The 16,300-nt window shown below is 37.6% G+C and overlaps 1 protein-coding gene across 2 annotated transcripts in view; it reads right to left on the minus strand.

Annotated features, from left to right (window-relative positions):
- ipo11 (importin 11) overlaps positions 1-16,300 on the minus strand; it is a 245,195-nt gene that overhangs the window by 201,475 nt on the left and 27,420 nt on the right. For both annotated transcript variants that reach the window (XM_061928189.1, XM_061928188.1), the window contains 3 exons: positions 12,256-12,388; positions 10,888-10,946; positions 921-969 (listed from right to left, as the gene is read on the minus strand). In XM_061928189.1, coding sequence (XP_061784173.1) covers positions 921-969; positions 10,888-10,946; positions 12,256-12,388 — 241 coding nt within the window. The remainder of the gene's footprint in view (positions 1-920; positions 970-10,887; positions 10,947-12,255; positions 12,389-16,300) is intronic.

Raw genomic sequence — 16,300 nt, forward strand, 5'->3', positions numbered from 1 at the left:
TGGTAGAACGTTGAGTATTGGCAAATAAGAACTCAAAATATTGAAAACAAGATTGTGCGGCAGATATCTTATATATTTGCTGCTGCATCCTATGTGGTAGAACGTTGAGTATTGGCAAATAAGAACTCAAAATATTGAAAACAAGATTGTGCGGCAGATATCTTATATATTTGCTGCTGCATCCTATGTGGTAGAATGTTGAGTATTGGCAAATAAGAACTCAAAATATTGAAAACAAGATTGTGCGCCAGGGATCTTATATATTTGCTGCTGCATCCTATGGTAGAACGTTGAGTATTGGCAAATAAGAACTCAAACAAAAATCTCACAACTCGCTTGCAAAGAATAACTAGGTTCTAATGTTATCAGTGCGAAACTATAACGTTGGGTACAGACCAAAAAAAGCAGGGTGCACCCTTTTTCAAATAAATATTTTAATACAAATTTTGTGGGTCCTTTAATACATCCACTTCATACTTTATTATTAATCATTTGAGGGGAATGAAAGGTTCTGTTCGTATGTGTTGCATTACATAAGTTGACAAACAATGCAACAAATGCGACAAAGTCTTTGCTTTGAGTGTTGAGAATTCTATTGAATTACATCCACTTCCACACAGTGACATTGTAGTACATGAAGTGTGCGACTTGGTTGCCGGTGGAGGCGCCGCTGACATAGTCTCAACTACTTTGCATTTTAAAAGAACAACATGATGTAAATGTGGGAATGTTGAGCTAATTGCCTTTTTGTAACATGATCAATGTGTCACTGGCATGGAAAAAGAAGTTCTGACTGTTCAGAGGGGTATATATATATATATATATATATATATTTTTTTTTTTTTAAATGGTGAAGAAAATGATACTTCTTTTAGTAACTGGATGGTAAGAGCAGCACATTAGAGATGCAAAGTACTCACAGCATTCCAAGAACTGTTTTAGCCTTTCGAACACTGCATTCAGGAAACCCTAAAAAGTGAAAAGAGGAGAGACACCATTTAATTGCTGACATTCAGAGCTTCAAGCACTCACCATTTTAGTATAGTTGTGTACGTGTGCACGTGCCTCTATTGAGGAGTAGAAATCAAATCAAATCAACTTTATTTATAAAGCACATTTAAAATTTACCATAGGGGTAGCCAAAGTGCTGTACAATGGGCAGGTTAAAAGATAATACGTGTACCGAGCAAACACAACACAACACAAACAGAACACGATAAAAATAAATAAATAAATAAAATAGAATAAATAAAACATAAAAACAGGTTCACAGCAGGTGTATTATGGGGCGCCATTGCAGGATGGATATCCCTCAGTGTTAAAAGCCATGGAATAAAAGTATGTTTTTAAGAGAGATTTAAAAACAGGAAGAGAGGAGGCTTGTCTAACACTCAGAGGTAGGTCGTTCCAGAGCTTGGGAGCAGCAACGGCGAAAGCTCTGTCACCTCTAAGCTTAACAGTGACAGCCATGCAAAGAGAATCAATTTTCCTGAAGCCTGGTTTAGCCGTGATTAAAACATGGCAAATTAGATGATAGATGTGAGACAGAGTCCGTTTAGATCTGCAGCAGTCGTGAGCAATGAAGTCAACACTGGCGTCATTAATCACCCATCGAGCATCCATAGGACCAACCACCTCATTGAGCTTCCAAAATTGGTGAAGGGAAAGAAGGATGGGGGTCCATGAAAAGAGCAACAGGAAAAAAGTAAGCGATGAACGAGAGTAGTATCCATGACAGTCATGAGTTAAGCAAGGAGAAGAAGGGGGTGAAATTCAAGAGAAAAATGATCAGACGGGAGATGAGTGATGAAAAAATATATTTATTTTTCATCAAGATGAGATAGAAAGGATAATACTCGGAGTGAAAATGCTTGAAAATAAAAAAAAAATTTATACAAATAACGGTTTGAGAGTACAATGTTTTCATAAGCAAGAAAATTGGCATAAAATCAACATGTCAGAAGCAGAGAATGGCTTGAGAAATGCAATTGTTCCAAGTGTTGCATTACATAAGTTGACAAACAATGCAACAAATGCGACATTCAAAAGCTTGTAGCAACATAAAAAGAACATCATTTTTGAGAGCTTTTATTTATTGTGTCTAATTTGCAGCTGTGTGTTTTGCGGGGGTAGAACACTATTCAAACAAATACCTAGAAGCAGTAGCTTTAGCTTGCACATTAGGTAGTATCTCATGCCACATATAATCTAAAACATTTTAGATCTGAACTAGAAAAGCTCTCCAGAATCCAGATCACCCGTAAAAGGTGTGATAGGGATAGGGAACTATGTGTTCCCTATCCCATTTCTGATATTTCCTTAAAGTTTCATCAAAGGTATGCCGCTTGTCAGTCACCCACTGTCTTCAGATCAATTGCATTCATCATGTATTCTTAAATATTTGTAAAAACATTGTGTGCAGACAAATCGCACACAGTATTTTCTTTACCAATAGCAATGTCTTTGTCTGTGTGAGTGAAGACAAGGCTGCATTCACACACACAGAAGTTGAAGCTCTTAACATAAACATAAAGTAACATTAGATAAATGATCTGGATCAGCCCCATGTAATGACTTGTTCTTTATCCAATTTCAGACATTTCCTGAGAGCTAGATTAAATTCTGCCCATAACTTTTTGAGCTATCTATAGCGGAATGAAAGAAACGGAGTGGACACTTATGTCAGTCAATTCCTGTCTTGGTCTTAGTGGGGCTCCTAGCATACACATACACAGGAACGTGAACATAAGGTAACTTCGTAGAAATGATCCGAATCAGGCCCAAAATCTAATCAGTTTCGGACATGAAGTTTAATGAAAATCCGCCCATAACTTTAGGAGTTAATTAGCTAACTAACTAGGGTTGCAACTAGGGCTGGGCGATATATCGAATACACTCGATATATCGCAGGTTTGTCTCTGTGCGATATAGAAAATGACTATATCGTGATATTCAAGTATACGTTCTCACGCAGTTGCTTTTAGCTGTGGGCATTACACTTCCATACTTGCCAACCTTGAGACCTCCGATTTCGGGAGGTGGAGGGTGGGGGGGGGGGGGGGTAAAGATATATATATATATATATATATATATATATATATATATATATATATAAGAAATACTTGACTTTCAGTGAATTCTAGCTATATATATATATATATATATATATATATATATATATATATATATATATATAAATATAAATAAATAAATAAAAGAAATACTTGAATTTCAGTGTTCATTTATTTACACATATACACACACATAACACTCATCTATTCATTGTTGAGTTAAGGCTTGAATTGTCCATATTTGTTCTATTCTCTGTCACTATTTCAGAACACACACATTATACAAATATACATTATAAAATCAATAAGAAAACGGAAGCTCTAATTTGGGAGTCTGAATTAGGATCAGAAGTTCCTATATAAACATTGCGCACTCACGTCGCCTTTTTGTATTGATTACTGCCGCTGTGCACTGAATTCATTCACAAATACAAACTACAACTCACAAACATTTAGAGTTAGATTCCACCATCAGAATGTGTACTTAAACTTATAAAGATCACATGGATATTATTCAGTGAGTTGATTCACCAAAACTAACCTGTTATACAGGAGGAAAAAGCACACAGGACGTTTCAATTGTTCACAGACTGGTCGCGCTCATCAGAATGACAAGACACTTCCGGTCTGCAGGTGATAGCATTCAATTGGGAAGAAACGCCCTACTGCCCCCTACTGACCAATGTGAATACTGATAAATGTGTAATGACAGCTCCAAAAACGAATTCAAACCCCAAAATAAAATAAATAAATCAACACAAAAATGTGACATTATGGGTGGGTCACATATGCATGTACAGTAGATGGCAGTATTGTCCTGTTTAAAAGTGTCACAACATTGCTGTTTACGGCAAACGAACTGCTTTACGGTAGACGAAAACTTGACTGCTGTTGTGTGTTGTTACCGCGCTGGGAGGACGTTAATGAAACTGCCTAACAATAAACCCACATAAGAAACCAAGAACTCGCCCTCGATCATTAGCTGTTTATATTGTGGGAAAGCGGACGTGTGAACAGGCTGTCAACACGTCACTCAGGTCCGCATGGAGCTGGAGGGGGCGTGGCCTCCAGCTCCGCCTGAATTTCGGGAGATTTTCGGGAGAAAATTTGTCCCGGGAGGTTTTCGGGAGAGGCGCTGAATTTCGGGAGTCTCCCGGAAAATCCGGGAGGGTTGGCAAGTATGCACTTTAGGCATTTCTCACTCTTCCTTGTCTCTCCTTCTCACAGAGACATAAAACAAGCGCACCTTGTTCCATACGTCACATACAACGTACCCTCTAAGGTGCGCGCCAGCGCGATTGCGCACGGCTCACGCGTCCTCTGCCCACAGCAAATTAATGCCGCGCAGGAAATCAAAAATCCCATCTGAACTTTAAACAAAAACACATTACAATTTATTCTGTATGATTTTGCAATGCAACTCTATGAGTGACAGGTGACAACAAGAGTGGCCCCAATGAATAAAACAATCTTTGTCAACACAGTTCAATTATCGTCTGTCGAGACACTTTACGGACAGGAATTCCATCAATCACTTTATTGAGCAAAACTGTTTATAACCACACCAAAAACATGAGTAAAAAAAACTTTTATCTATAAAAACTGGTAATTTTCTGCCATACAAACAAGGCTTAAACCAACGTTATCATCCGTCATATCAACAGAAGCCGCTCGCTCTCTCACTTGCACCAACACGCGCACTCATGGCACTTAGCCTGTGCTGCGTTTATGGCCACACAAAAAGTCGGACAACCACAACGCCACACAATGTGTAAATGCCAGGTTGTAACACTCTGACTCCACAATCAGATGTGTGCTTATTTTACTGCCATTTATTAAGAATGTTAATCTAAGGATATTATTCATGAAATATTGTCACTAGATTTCATAAATGCTAATAAAAAGATGTATTTTACAGACAGAAAGTTACAGGAACTAAATGTAATCTCTGAAAGTGGTAACATTTCTTTTAAAGGCAAGACCCGCAGCCAGACATACAATACTAGCACATAGGTCATGAAAAACATGTTTTTTTGTTATTGTCATTGTAAGAGGGCAAAATCACTTATATCAGAAATTTATTTTAATAAAACATTTAAATTGTTATGATGTCAGGTTTGGGACAGGTGGGACGCTGGTGTGGCCACAGTGTGCACGTCTGATGTTGCTCACATGTGCTCCACTGAATGCTCAGGGAGTTTGTGCGTTTGCTCACACACATGAAAAATTAGAGGAAACATTGGTCACATACTGTCGCGCGTGCAACGTCATACGCCCTCGCGGAGCACAGAGGTAGCGACATGGGTAACGTTAGCTGTGGTGCTAGCGGAGCGGTGCGAGTGGTAATACGAGAGCAAGAAGGTGCGAATCTGGTAACAAATGAAGGAAGAATTAATTCCCAAGAAAAACAGCACGGAGTCCATCATCTGCCGGTGGTTTGGCTTTAAGTGGGAAGATGTTGAACAGACAACTGTAATATGTCAAGTATGCACCAAAAGCGTTGCTACAAAAAGTAGCGGCACTGCTAATTTGTAGCATCAATTGAAAAGTCACCCGCTAGAGAATGAAGAGTACTTGAAACTCCGCATTTCAATATCTCCGTTCGGTGCCACACCCACAAAATGCCGAAGCAACCATTTCCACATCAACACCGTATGAAAAAAATAGTCAACAGAAGAAGATAACGTCCGCAGGAACCTACCACATAGCGAAGGACATACACTATTGGATTTCCTATTATGCAGCTCTTTTTTATTTGACAGTTGTGGAGTTTGTGTGACATCATGCACAAAAGTGCACTTTATTTGTTTTGAAACTATTGGAGTGGCGTTCTATACAAAAAGTGCACTTTAATTTAGTGTTGTTTTGAAATGTCATCTTAGTGACATCATGCACAAAAGTGCACTAATAGCTTGTTTTAAAATGTCTCTGACAATCTTGCACTTTCTGTTTTGGAAATGACATGAATGTTTGTGCCACTGCTTAATAACTGTTTAATAAATACACTTTTGGTAAATTGACTTAGTTGTGATTTCCCTCTCTGCAAGAAAGCTTAAAATGAGCATATATTAATGTAGTATGAACAAGAATGTTTTAATGTAGACACATAGAATCATCATACTGCTGTGATTATATGCATCAAGTGTTCATTCAAGGCTAAGGCAAAATATCGAGATATATATCGTGTATCGTGACATGGCCTAAAAATATCGAGATATTAATAAAAGGACATATCGCCCAGCCCTAGTTGCAACAATTCATCAATTAATTTGATTAGGGAAAAAAGCATTGATTTGTATTTTGTCGATTGAAGCTGAGATAGGCTCCAGCGCCCCCCGCAACCCCGAAGGGAATAAGCGGTAGAAAATGGATGGATGGATGGATGCTTCGATCCAAGTAAAATACGCCAACATTTTACTGCTCCAGTGCAGACAAGAGTCGTGCACTTATTTGCGATGCAGCTTGTGCTGCCTGTGATGTGGCTGATGTGTGTTTTTTTCTTACTTTTTAAGCTTTTTTTTTTTTAATGCAATTTATAGTGGCACGCCCGTAAAAGTGCAATTTCAATGTTATGTACCTTATAAAAGGTCATTCGAAAAATCACACTTTAGCATCTACAGTTTGTATGTGCAAACTACTTGTACGTCCAAATATCAAACAGCACTCCTCCAATGAATACCTTTTCAAATGTGTAAGTGTTAAATACATTGTCACTCAATTAATCATATATTATCAGATTTGATTTGTTTAGTTTGGTTATTTATCATCTTTTACCTGCATCATGTTCATCTGGCTGGACAGTTTTTTGTTTTAAATTTAAAAATATTGTTAAATAATGCAATATATAATGACACTCCCGTAAAAGTGCAATTTCAATGTTATATGCATTTATAAGAAGAAATAAAGGTAATTCAAAAATGTTTTGTTTATTTCAACTATTTTCCCAAAAAGTCGCATTGGGGCTACAAAGTGTGTTTTGTTCGATTACTCAATTAATCGAACAAAGTAATTGATTGATTACTTGATTATTCAAATAATCAATAGCTGTAGCCCTATAACAAATAGGGGTGTGACGACTGATTCATATATCGATAGCTCGATTTATATTCCTAGATTTCAAGTGTATCAATCTGTGCTGGGCAAGTTGTAAATCCATAAGATAAGTATCGATCCAAGATTGTTTTAAAAGTGAATTGATCGATTTTATCGATACATGAAAAAGGAAAATATTGGATTTAAGAATGGCAGACTTTATATGAAGCTTAGCATTTTAATAATAAGGACGTTAAAGGCCTACTGAAACCCACTACTACCGACCACGCAGTCTGATAGCTTATATATCAATGATGAAATCTTAACATTGCAACACATGCCAACACGGCTGGGTTAGCTTACTAAAGTGCAATTTTAAATTTTGCGCGAAATATCCTGCTGAAAACGTCTCAGTATGATGACGCCTGCGCGTGACATCACGGATTGTAGAAGACATTTTGGGACAGCATGGTGGCCAGCTATTAAGTCGTCTGATTTCATCGCAAAATTCCACAGTATTCTGGACATCTGTGTTGGTGAATCTTTTGCAATTTGTTCAATGAACAATGGAGACAGCAAAGAAGAAAGCTGTAGGTGGGAAGCGGTGTATTGCGGCAGGTGTTGTGCCGGATAACGCACCCCCGCCGTAGAATGCACCCCCTGACCGTTGTGCCGGATAACACAGCCGGTGTTTCATTGTTTACATTCCCGAAAGATGACAGTCAAGCTTTACCATTGGCCTGTGGAGAACTGGGACAACAGAGACTCTTACCAGGAGGACTTTGAGTTGGATACACAGACGCGGTACCGTGAGTACGCATGCAGCTGCAGCTTCCAAACATTTGATCGCTTGCACGTACGCGCGTGCCGCTATGTACATGTCACGTACGTAACTTTGGGGACTTTGGGGAAATATATGTGCTGTATGAACTTTGGGGAGGTGAACGGTACTTTGGGCTGTGGGATTGAGTGTGTTGTGCAGGTGTTTGAGTTGTATTGGCGGGTTATATGGACGGGAGGGGGGAGGTGTTTGTTATGCGGGATTAATTTGTGGCATATTAAAAATAAGCCTGGTTGTGTTGTGGCTAATAGAGTATATATATGTCTTGTGTTTATTTACTGTTTTAGTCATTCCCAGCTGAATATCAGGTCCCACCCGCCTCTCACAGCATCTTCCCTATCTGAATCGCTCCCACTGCCCTCTAGTCCTTCACTCTCACTTTCCTCATCCACGAATATTTCATCCTCGCTCAAATTAATGGGGAAATCGTCGCTTTCTCGGTCCGAATCGCTCTCGCTGCTGGTGGCCATGATTGTAAACAATGTGCAGATGTGAGGAGATCCACAACCTGTGACGTCACGCTACTCGTCTGCTACTTCCGGTACAGGCAAGGCTTTTTTATCAGCAACCAAAAGATGCGAACTTTATCGTCGATGTTCTCTACTAAATCCTTTCAGCAAAAATATCGCGAAATGATCAAGCATGACACATAGAATGGAGCTGCTATCCCCATTTAAATAAGAAAACGCATTTCAGTAGGCCTTTAAACATTAGGTCTATTTGCCCGTCTGTGACGTCATCAAAATAAAATTGCAGATACCTACGGTGATAGAGAAAGTTCATACCAAATGCAAACGCCACAAGACAATATCAGAAATTACAACACAAAAGCTTTCAGCTACAGCCCAATTGCAAAAGTCTCAACAAAGACAAACAACACGATAATATAAAGTTGCAATACCACTTTAAGCCACAAAAAATGCGACCGAGACAAGGGAAGTGACAGCGGAGCAAGTTACGGAGACGCACCGACTCCTGAAACACAAAAACATGCAACTGGCAGCCAAGGTAAAGTCAGCTCATCAGGAACAAAATCATACAATAAATGAATCAACGAGGCTATGGAAATTAAGAAGCGAGGGGCCAGCACCGTCAACAAGGATGAGTAGGCATACATGCTTCCGCACACCTGGGACGCTGTCCGTCATTGACAACACCAGGGTGGAGGACAGAATACAGATATAGCCAAGTCTGAGAACTTTATTTAGCAGGTAAATCAACTGTTAAAATGTTGGTTACTAGTATGTAGTTTAATTGAAAATTGCTTGAATGTTGAAAACGTGAGCAGAAAAGGTTTCCTCTTGCTGATTCAAACTTAAGTGTTGGTTTCACTTTACCCAAATAAGATGTGAATGCATTGTCCATTAATTGTTGTTTACCGGTACTTGCTTGTTTGTAACTATAATTAATTTGTACCTAATTCCCTTAAAATAAATAACAGGAATATTGGAAACTTCACTTGTACTGTCCAATAGCCAGTATTTATTTCACAGTCACACTGGTTGATTTTGTTATTGTTGAAAAGTTACAGAATCAATTTCAACTTACTGAATCGAATCCAACTGACTGAATCATTTCGGATCGTATTATTCTAAAACAATAATATTGTCCCTGAATCATATCGGCAACCACAAATATCGAATTTTACCTCTTGCCGGAGGTAAAAATATAAATAAATATTCAAAAACTCCTGCTTCACTATACACATCTTCACTTGTTATGAAAGTTAAGGTAGACATTTAATAGTGCCTGACTTTTTTTACACCAGTGTGTGTGGAAAAAACATTTCTTAAGAATGAGAAAATTTTCCCCATTACATCTTTACAGCTCATTCAAGGTAAGGCCAAGTGTTCGATTATTTTTCTGTCTTTAAAAATGGGTTAAGTTGTGTTTACACTCATACAGTATGGCTTCATGATGTAAAAAGTTTGACCCCAAAACCTATCTGAAAAATAGCTGATCAAGACATTCAAAGGTAAATCATGAAAAATAGTACTATTGCAAGCTAAAACACGAGCAAGTCTGCAATACTAACAGTATGTACATCTAAACTGAACATGAAATATTAACTCTAAAGCCATTATGACCGCTCGCTGGGCTGGAATAAGTAGCTCGAGGCAAATGACATTTTAATGTTAGCTTTACAACCGCTGCAGGACCTCGAGCCTGCTCGCTAGAACTTCACTCATTAGTGCTAGAATAAAGTGAAAGATTATTTCTGATAATTATTCCTCATAAAAAAAAACTGACTTTGGCCTCTCCAAAATGAGGGGACTGAAACAGCAAAAGGGAACCAAAATAATTATCAGATTGAAGTGCAAAAGGGAAAGAGTGTGATGGAGTGATGAGAGGACAAGCATGCTGTAAACGGAACGAGCCAATCCAACTGTAAATTACACATTGACCTTTGAATTGTTGCTTTTATCTGCTCTGTATCCCAAGGCTACTTGAAAATAGAACAACTGCAAAGCAACACTCTAATTACAACATACAATCACATGTTTAGCTATTAAAGCTCACATTTATGATATATGACAGCATTCATTGGATAAATGGTTTTATGGGCCGCTTAGACAACATCTCACTGCTCATTGAAGTTACTCCTTAACAAAAATAACCACGCAAACTGAACAAGCGCTCAAATTCAAAGGCCTGAGACATTTGAACAATTTGTGTCATTATCTGTGAGCCTGTGAGCGAAAGGACAGAAAGACTTGTGAAAAGCAAACTCTTGAACTATGTTTACGGTGACAGCTGAAGACAAGCTCAAACCAAACTCCCGACTCTTTGAACACAAGATATAGCTCTGGGCACTTAAAATCACCACACTCATCCACATTTTTGGAATACAGACTTAAAAAAGCATGACGGAAATCCTGAAATTACATTTTCAGATAATAAGCGCAGTATAACAAAAATGTGACATATTTTTACAAGACTCACCATCACTTCCATATTCTGTTGTGGCTCTTGGAATCCATTGACTGTCAACTTCCGAAGTACTGAAGAAAGGGGGGGAAAACATAATACTTAAATCATCATGTAAAGCAATGCTTTTCAAAGTGTGATGCAGGCCCCAGGGTAGTTTATATAGAAACAAATGTTGTTTTTCCCCCAAACCTGCTAAGTTAACACCGTAAGTTCAGAAGCAAAATTAATTGATATTCTCAAGAACATTTTTGAAAGAGTAAGGGATGCCCTAGCTAACGTAAAATAACGCAGTAACGCATCATGTAGTAACGGTAACTGAGTTACTGAATATAAAAAATAACGCGTTAGATTACTAGTTACCGCCGATAGTAACGGCGTTACAGTAACGCATTACTTTGTAACGCGTTAGTCCCAACACTGTTCATATGCATATACATACATATATACATAAATACAATTATACATACATATATAAATAAATACAATTATACACACACATATATATATATATATATACATATATATATATATATATATATAGTGAAATATGACAGCAACAACAGTAAAATATGTAGTATTTATAATATCAAAAACTAACATAGAAACGTCTGTTAAAGCAATCATTACAACAACCTTTAGCTAACAAACTGAACAACACATTTACAGCCCACATCACTACAATATGAAGTATAAATGATAGAACATTAAATATGCTTACTTCCCTTTATAAGCCATCAAAAATATCAAGCAGCTAAAATGTGTCAAACATGTCAAAGTGTGCAGTGTTGTGAATTTCACCCATCAGACTTGGTACTTTTAGATGGGTGTAATTTTGAATTGTGTTTGGCGCTTAGACATTTTCTATAATGTCCATATAGTTTAGTGAGCAAATTGTGTGTTTTGTACTATATATATAGTAATTTTGGGTGTTGGATTTTGATCAATCAGACCATGGGTGGGAAAGGCTGTCTGAATAGTACCTATATATTGAATCTATGTACCAGTACTACCAAAATTGTGTCATCGTCATGGTCAATGACTAACAATACTAAACTCAGCTAACCAATGGCAGCATGTTTTCACTAATTCAAATGTAAAGTGGACAATAACTGACTCGGGGACGTGCCGCGGCACGGACTGTAAAAGAAACAGCATTTTCTATGTGTATGCTAAGGGAATAGAAATTCAAATGTCTTTCCTTTGTTTCTCTAACAACTCAGTCAGGTGGAACAATGTTCTCAAAACTAATTATTCAACTGAATGCAATCTAAGATACAAAAGGTTAAAAAAAAACTAATTATGGTACTACTTTGTATGAAACTGCCTAGAAATGTCAAACACACTTGGATTGTGTCGTGGTGCAGGTGTGTGTTGTGCTACCTTTGAGAGACAGCAGTGTTCTCTCCAGCGAGGCCAGAGCCGCCGTCTCATCTCGGGCACAGATCTGCTGGAGGAAGCAGTCCGTGTGGTGGGTCCACAGGGAGCATGCAAAGCTGTAAATGCCTGATGCCAGCTGCCAACACACACACAATACAGTCAATCACGCGCTGATCAAAATCAGTCGGATCAGTGGTCGCTTTCAGCAACATGCTGGTGAGCGCATGGCATGAGTCTAAACTAGTTGTCAAATGACATCAACAAGCATCTGACAACCAAAAACCTACATCCTCAATAAACAAGTGGACTCCTGTAATACCCAAGATAGAGAAGAAAAACACACAAATGGGGAGCCAATATGGACCGCTGAGCCACAGGTCTCATTTAAGTCTAAATGAAATTGCTATTTCCCTTGCTCCCATAACATTATTTGGGCCCCGAGCCAATTAAATTTTCTCCAAGAAGGGCATACTCAAGTAGAACGAAATAAGATGATCAAAGGCAAACAAAAGCACTGCTGGTCCTTTTAACTATGCAGTGTATACTACATCGTGTAGACCAGTGGCTCAGACAACTGTGGCCCAATAATGAGCATTGGATTATACTTTGATATGGAATTGTCATACTAACAATAGTCAGCAATGTAACAGGTATACAAAATAAACAACACTTACATATGATTTAAGTGTAAACACCATATTTTCCGGACTATAAGCCGCTACTTTTCCCCCAAGCTTTGAACCCTGCGGCTTATACATAGGTGTGGCTAATCTATGATTTTTTCTTTGCTAACAGCTAAATTATGGAATGAATGCTTGTCAAATATTTGACAAGCATTAGGCCCTCCCCTAGAGAGAAGAAAATATCCCCCCGCCACTCTCCACCGTGACTATAAAATTGTTTTTAAAATTGTTCTAATTATAACACTGCATTAAATTGTAAGCTTATTACATTAAAGGCAAAAACACACCGTTCTTTCCTCGTCTCCCACCGTGGTTACAGTGAAGCCAAGAGCTACATACGCTTCGTCATATTCTGGTACGGCAATAAAAGCATGTTCACCGAGGTCAAACGCATCCCCCCCTGGCATCGCACTTCACCCCCCTATTAGAGAAAGACTGGATTAAGCAAAGAAATCAAACAATGTACTAAAATGATCCACTTTTCAAAGTGTTTACAAAGTACGTGCAAGAAGAATCCTGATAAACATATTGAACCTTACTAAAAAAAGAAAAAAATCTTATGACGAAAAGAGATCAATTACTTTTCTGTTTTATTTGATCAGCCGTTTTACTGCCGGGTTACAGGCGCCGTTTGGAAACAATTAAGGTATGTAAACATTTACAAAATCAGTCTGGGTAAATATTTCCTTTCACAGAGACCAGTTATCTATCTGCAGCTTATAGTTTCAGTGTGGCTAATATGACAAAAAAATGTTTTCTCAAATTTAGTGGGTGCGGTTTATAGTCTGGAAAATATGGTATTGTATGAGTGCATATGCTTCTTTAAGCACCAAATTAATTTAACTGTCTTGGACAGCAAACACTAATTTGTACTAGCAGTTGTCTAAATGATATAAAAAGCAAAAAATACATAAATTCCTTCACTTCCTTATGTGTAACCAATTATCTAGCTTTTAGATCAAGCGTTTTCCTTTCTCTTCAGGTCAGCGAAACATAGCAGCAAGCAGCATACCATACACTATCTTTTTTCATTTTAGTGCCTAACCACAAGCATGCAAAAGCAATCCATACATTCATCTGTATGTCATCCAAAGTAACATCACTTGATGTCAGAAGACTGCTGTTATGCACTTTTGGGGCAACATAAGCATTACACGTAAACACTGAGACCCAGCACTACTAGCACCAGCAAGGAATCAACCTCGCTGGTGCTAACCAACAATTAAAATATTCATTGAAATGAACATTTTGTCCATAGTGAACTAGTAATTCATTGCGATTAATTGAAGATTGATATAATTTTGTATCTTTGATATGTACACCCTAGACATATTATTTTTAAGTTTTTATTGCTATCAACATCAATCAATTTGGTTGATTTATGCAAATGTTTGTTTGTCAAACATTATGCATCTTAAACAGCTTATCACAAAACGGACACAAACGCTTTATAACTGAAAATGAAAAAAAGATGTGTCAGATTTTGTATCCCTGACATAATTTATATGTTTATATACCAGCTTAGCGCATTAAGAACACAAAAATGTGCATTGTTACGGTCATGCATTGATTGTCAAAAATGTTTGGTAATGTAACCTGTTATAGTTTTCCCAGAATTAATACTTCTTATAGTCTGTACATTACGTTTTGTACAGCATGTACTCCATAACAATGTCGTAGCCTTCTCTATTTTGTAATAAAGTGTAATATTGCTGTGCGATCAGCCTGAAAAATACATATACGGTAGTTATCAACCAGAACATGTTATAAAGAAATGTACACATTATTTCAGCCTGCCAGAAAATGCATTTTCCTTTACAATGTTCATCCGACGTACTAGCATTTATTTAGGTAGGAATATCAAATGTTACATTACCAAACATCTTTGACAATCAAAGCATGATTTTAACAATACAAAATGTGTGTTTTGAATGTGCTACACTTGTATCAAAACACAGAAGTTAAAATGTCACCCCTCGGCCGGTGCTGACTCGGCTTACAACAACCGTGGATGGAAACGGCGACCTGCCAGGGCTTTGGAACTACGGCTCAACATCAAGTGGAACGTAGCTGCATTTTCCAACACTACGGGATGATCACACAAAACGTGTGCAAATCAATCAGGCATTAAAAAAATAGAGTCGTTAATGTACATTTACGATAACTTATTACAGCATTAACTTAACAGCCCTAATTATGGTATAATTCTGTCACATAAAAGGGATAAATAAAAGTCATCCAATGAACAGAAACAGTGCCAAAAAGCATATGTTTTAGAAACAGTGTTTGAATACACTTGCAATTGGTTACTTTACCATACTGGTTAAAGAGCTCTGCAGGGTTACACTCTGACCTGACCTAAATCATTGACTGTTGGTTTGTGAGTGACAAAAGTAGGCCTGGAAACTGGTCATTGGCTTTAAAACTTGTTGCTCTAGTTTTAATTATTCTGCTCACTTGATGGACTGGCAATCTGCCTTGACAGGCTGTGGCAGCTTTATTGCACAGTTACGAGTTTCCCCCAAACTGAGCATGTGGCTGCACAGCATACTAAAATTGTGTTAAATTGGGTGCAGTTCTTTGAATTTTTGCCACAGATGATAAAGGAAAGCTTATTGCATTGTTGGTTTTAGCATTCAGAATCCACAGAAAGCCACAAACACCTTGTAATGCAGGGGTGTCAAACTCAAATACAGAGTGGGCCAAAATTTAAAACTGAACAAAGCCGCGGGCCAAGGTTGAACAAATTAAACTTTTAATAGGGACCCAAACAAGTTTTGCATTGAATATTGAACAAGCAAGGCTTATATAACTTTATAGTGGCATGCAAAATCGAGTTTCAAATAATAATAATAAAAAAAATATCAATGGCATATCAAATAAAATTTAAATAAAAATTGAATGCCTCTTTTCTATTTGCAGCCTTCTGAGGTAAATATCAAAATAAACTTTTTCCACAGGCTAATAATATATTTGAAAACAAAATAACAATAATGAATAATTCAAACATTCAAGCCTTGAAGTAGCAAGAGAAAGTGCATGAATAAAACGTTAATTATTGCTCAGTTTGCTACACTGATTTGCTTTAACACTGAATATGGAACAAGCAACGCTTATATAACTTAATAGGGCAAAATCAACTTTCAAAAAACAAACAAAAAAACATCAATGGTATATTAAATACAATTTAAATAAAAAATGTAATGCCTCTTTTCTATTTGCAGCCTTCTGAGGTAAATATCAACAGTAACTTTTTCCACAGGCTAATAAATTTAAAAATAAAAGAACTGAGGTCGGCATGGTTGGGGGGCGGGGTTTGGTGGTAGCGGGGGTGTATATTGTAGCGCTCCGGAAAAGTTAGTGCT

The sequence above is a fragment of the Nerophis lumbriciformis genome, linkage group LG33 (genome assembly GCF_033978685.3).
Source record: "Nerophis lumbriciformis linkage group LG33, RoL_Nlum_v2.1, whole genome shotgun sequence".
NCBI classification, from domain to species: Eukaryota; Metazoa; Chordata; class Actinopteri; order Syngnathiformes; family Syngnathidae; genus Nerophis; species Nerophis lumbriciformis.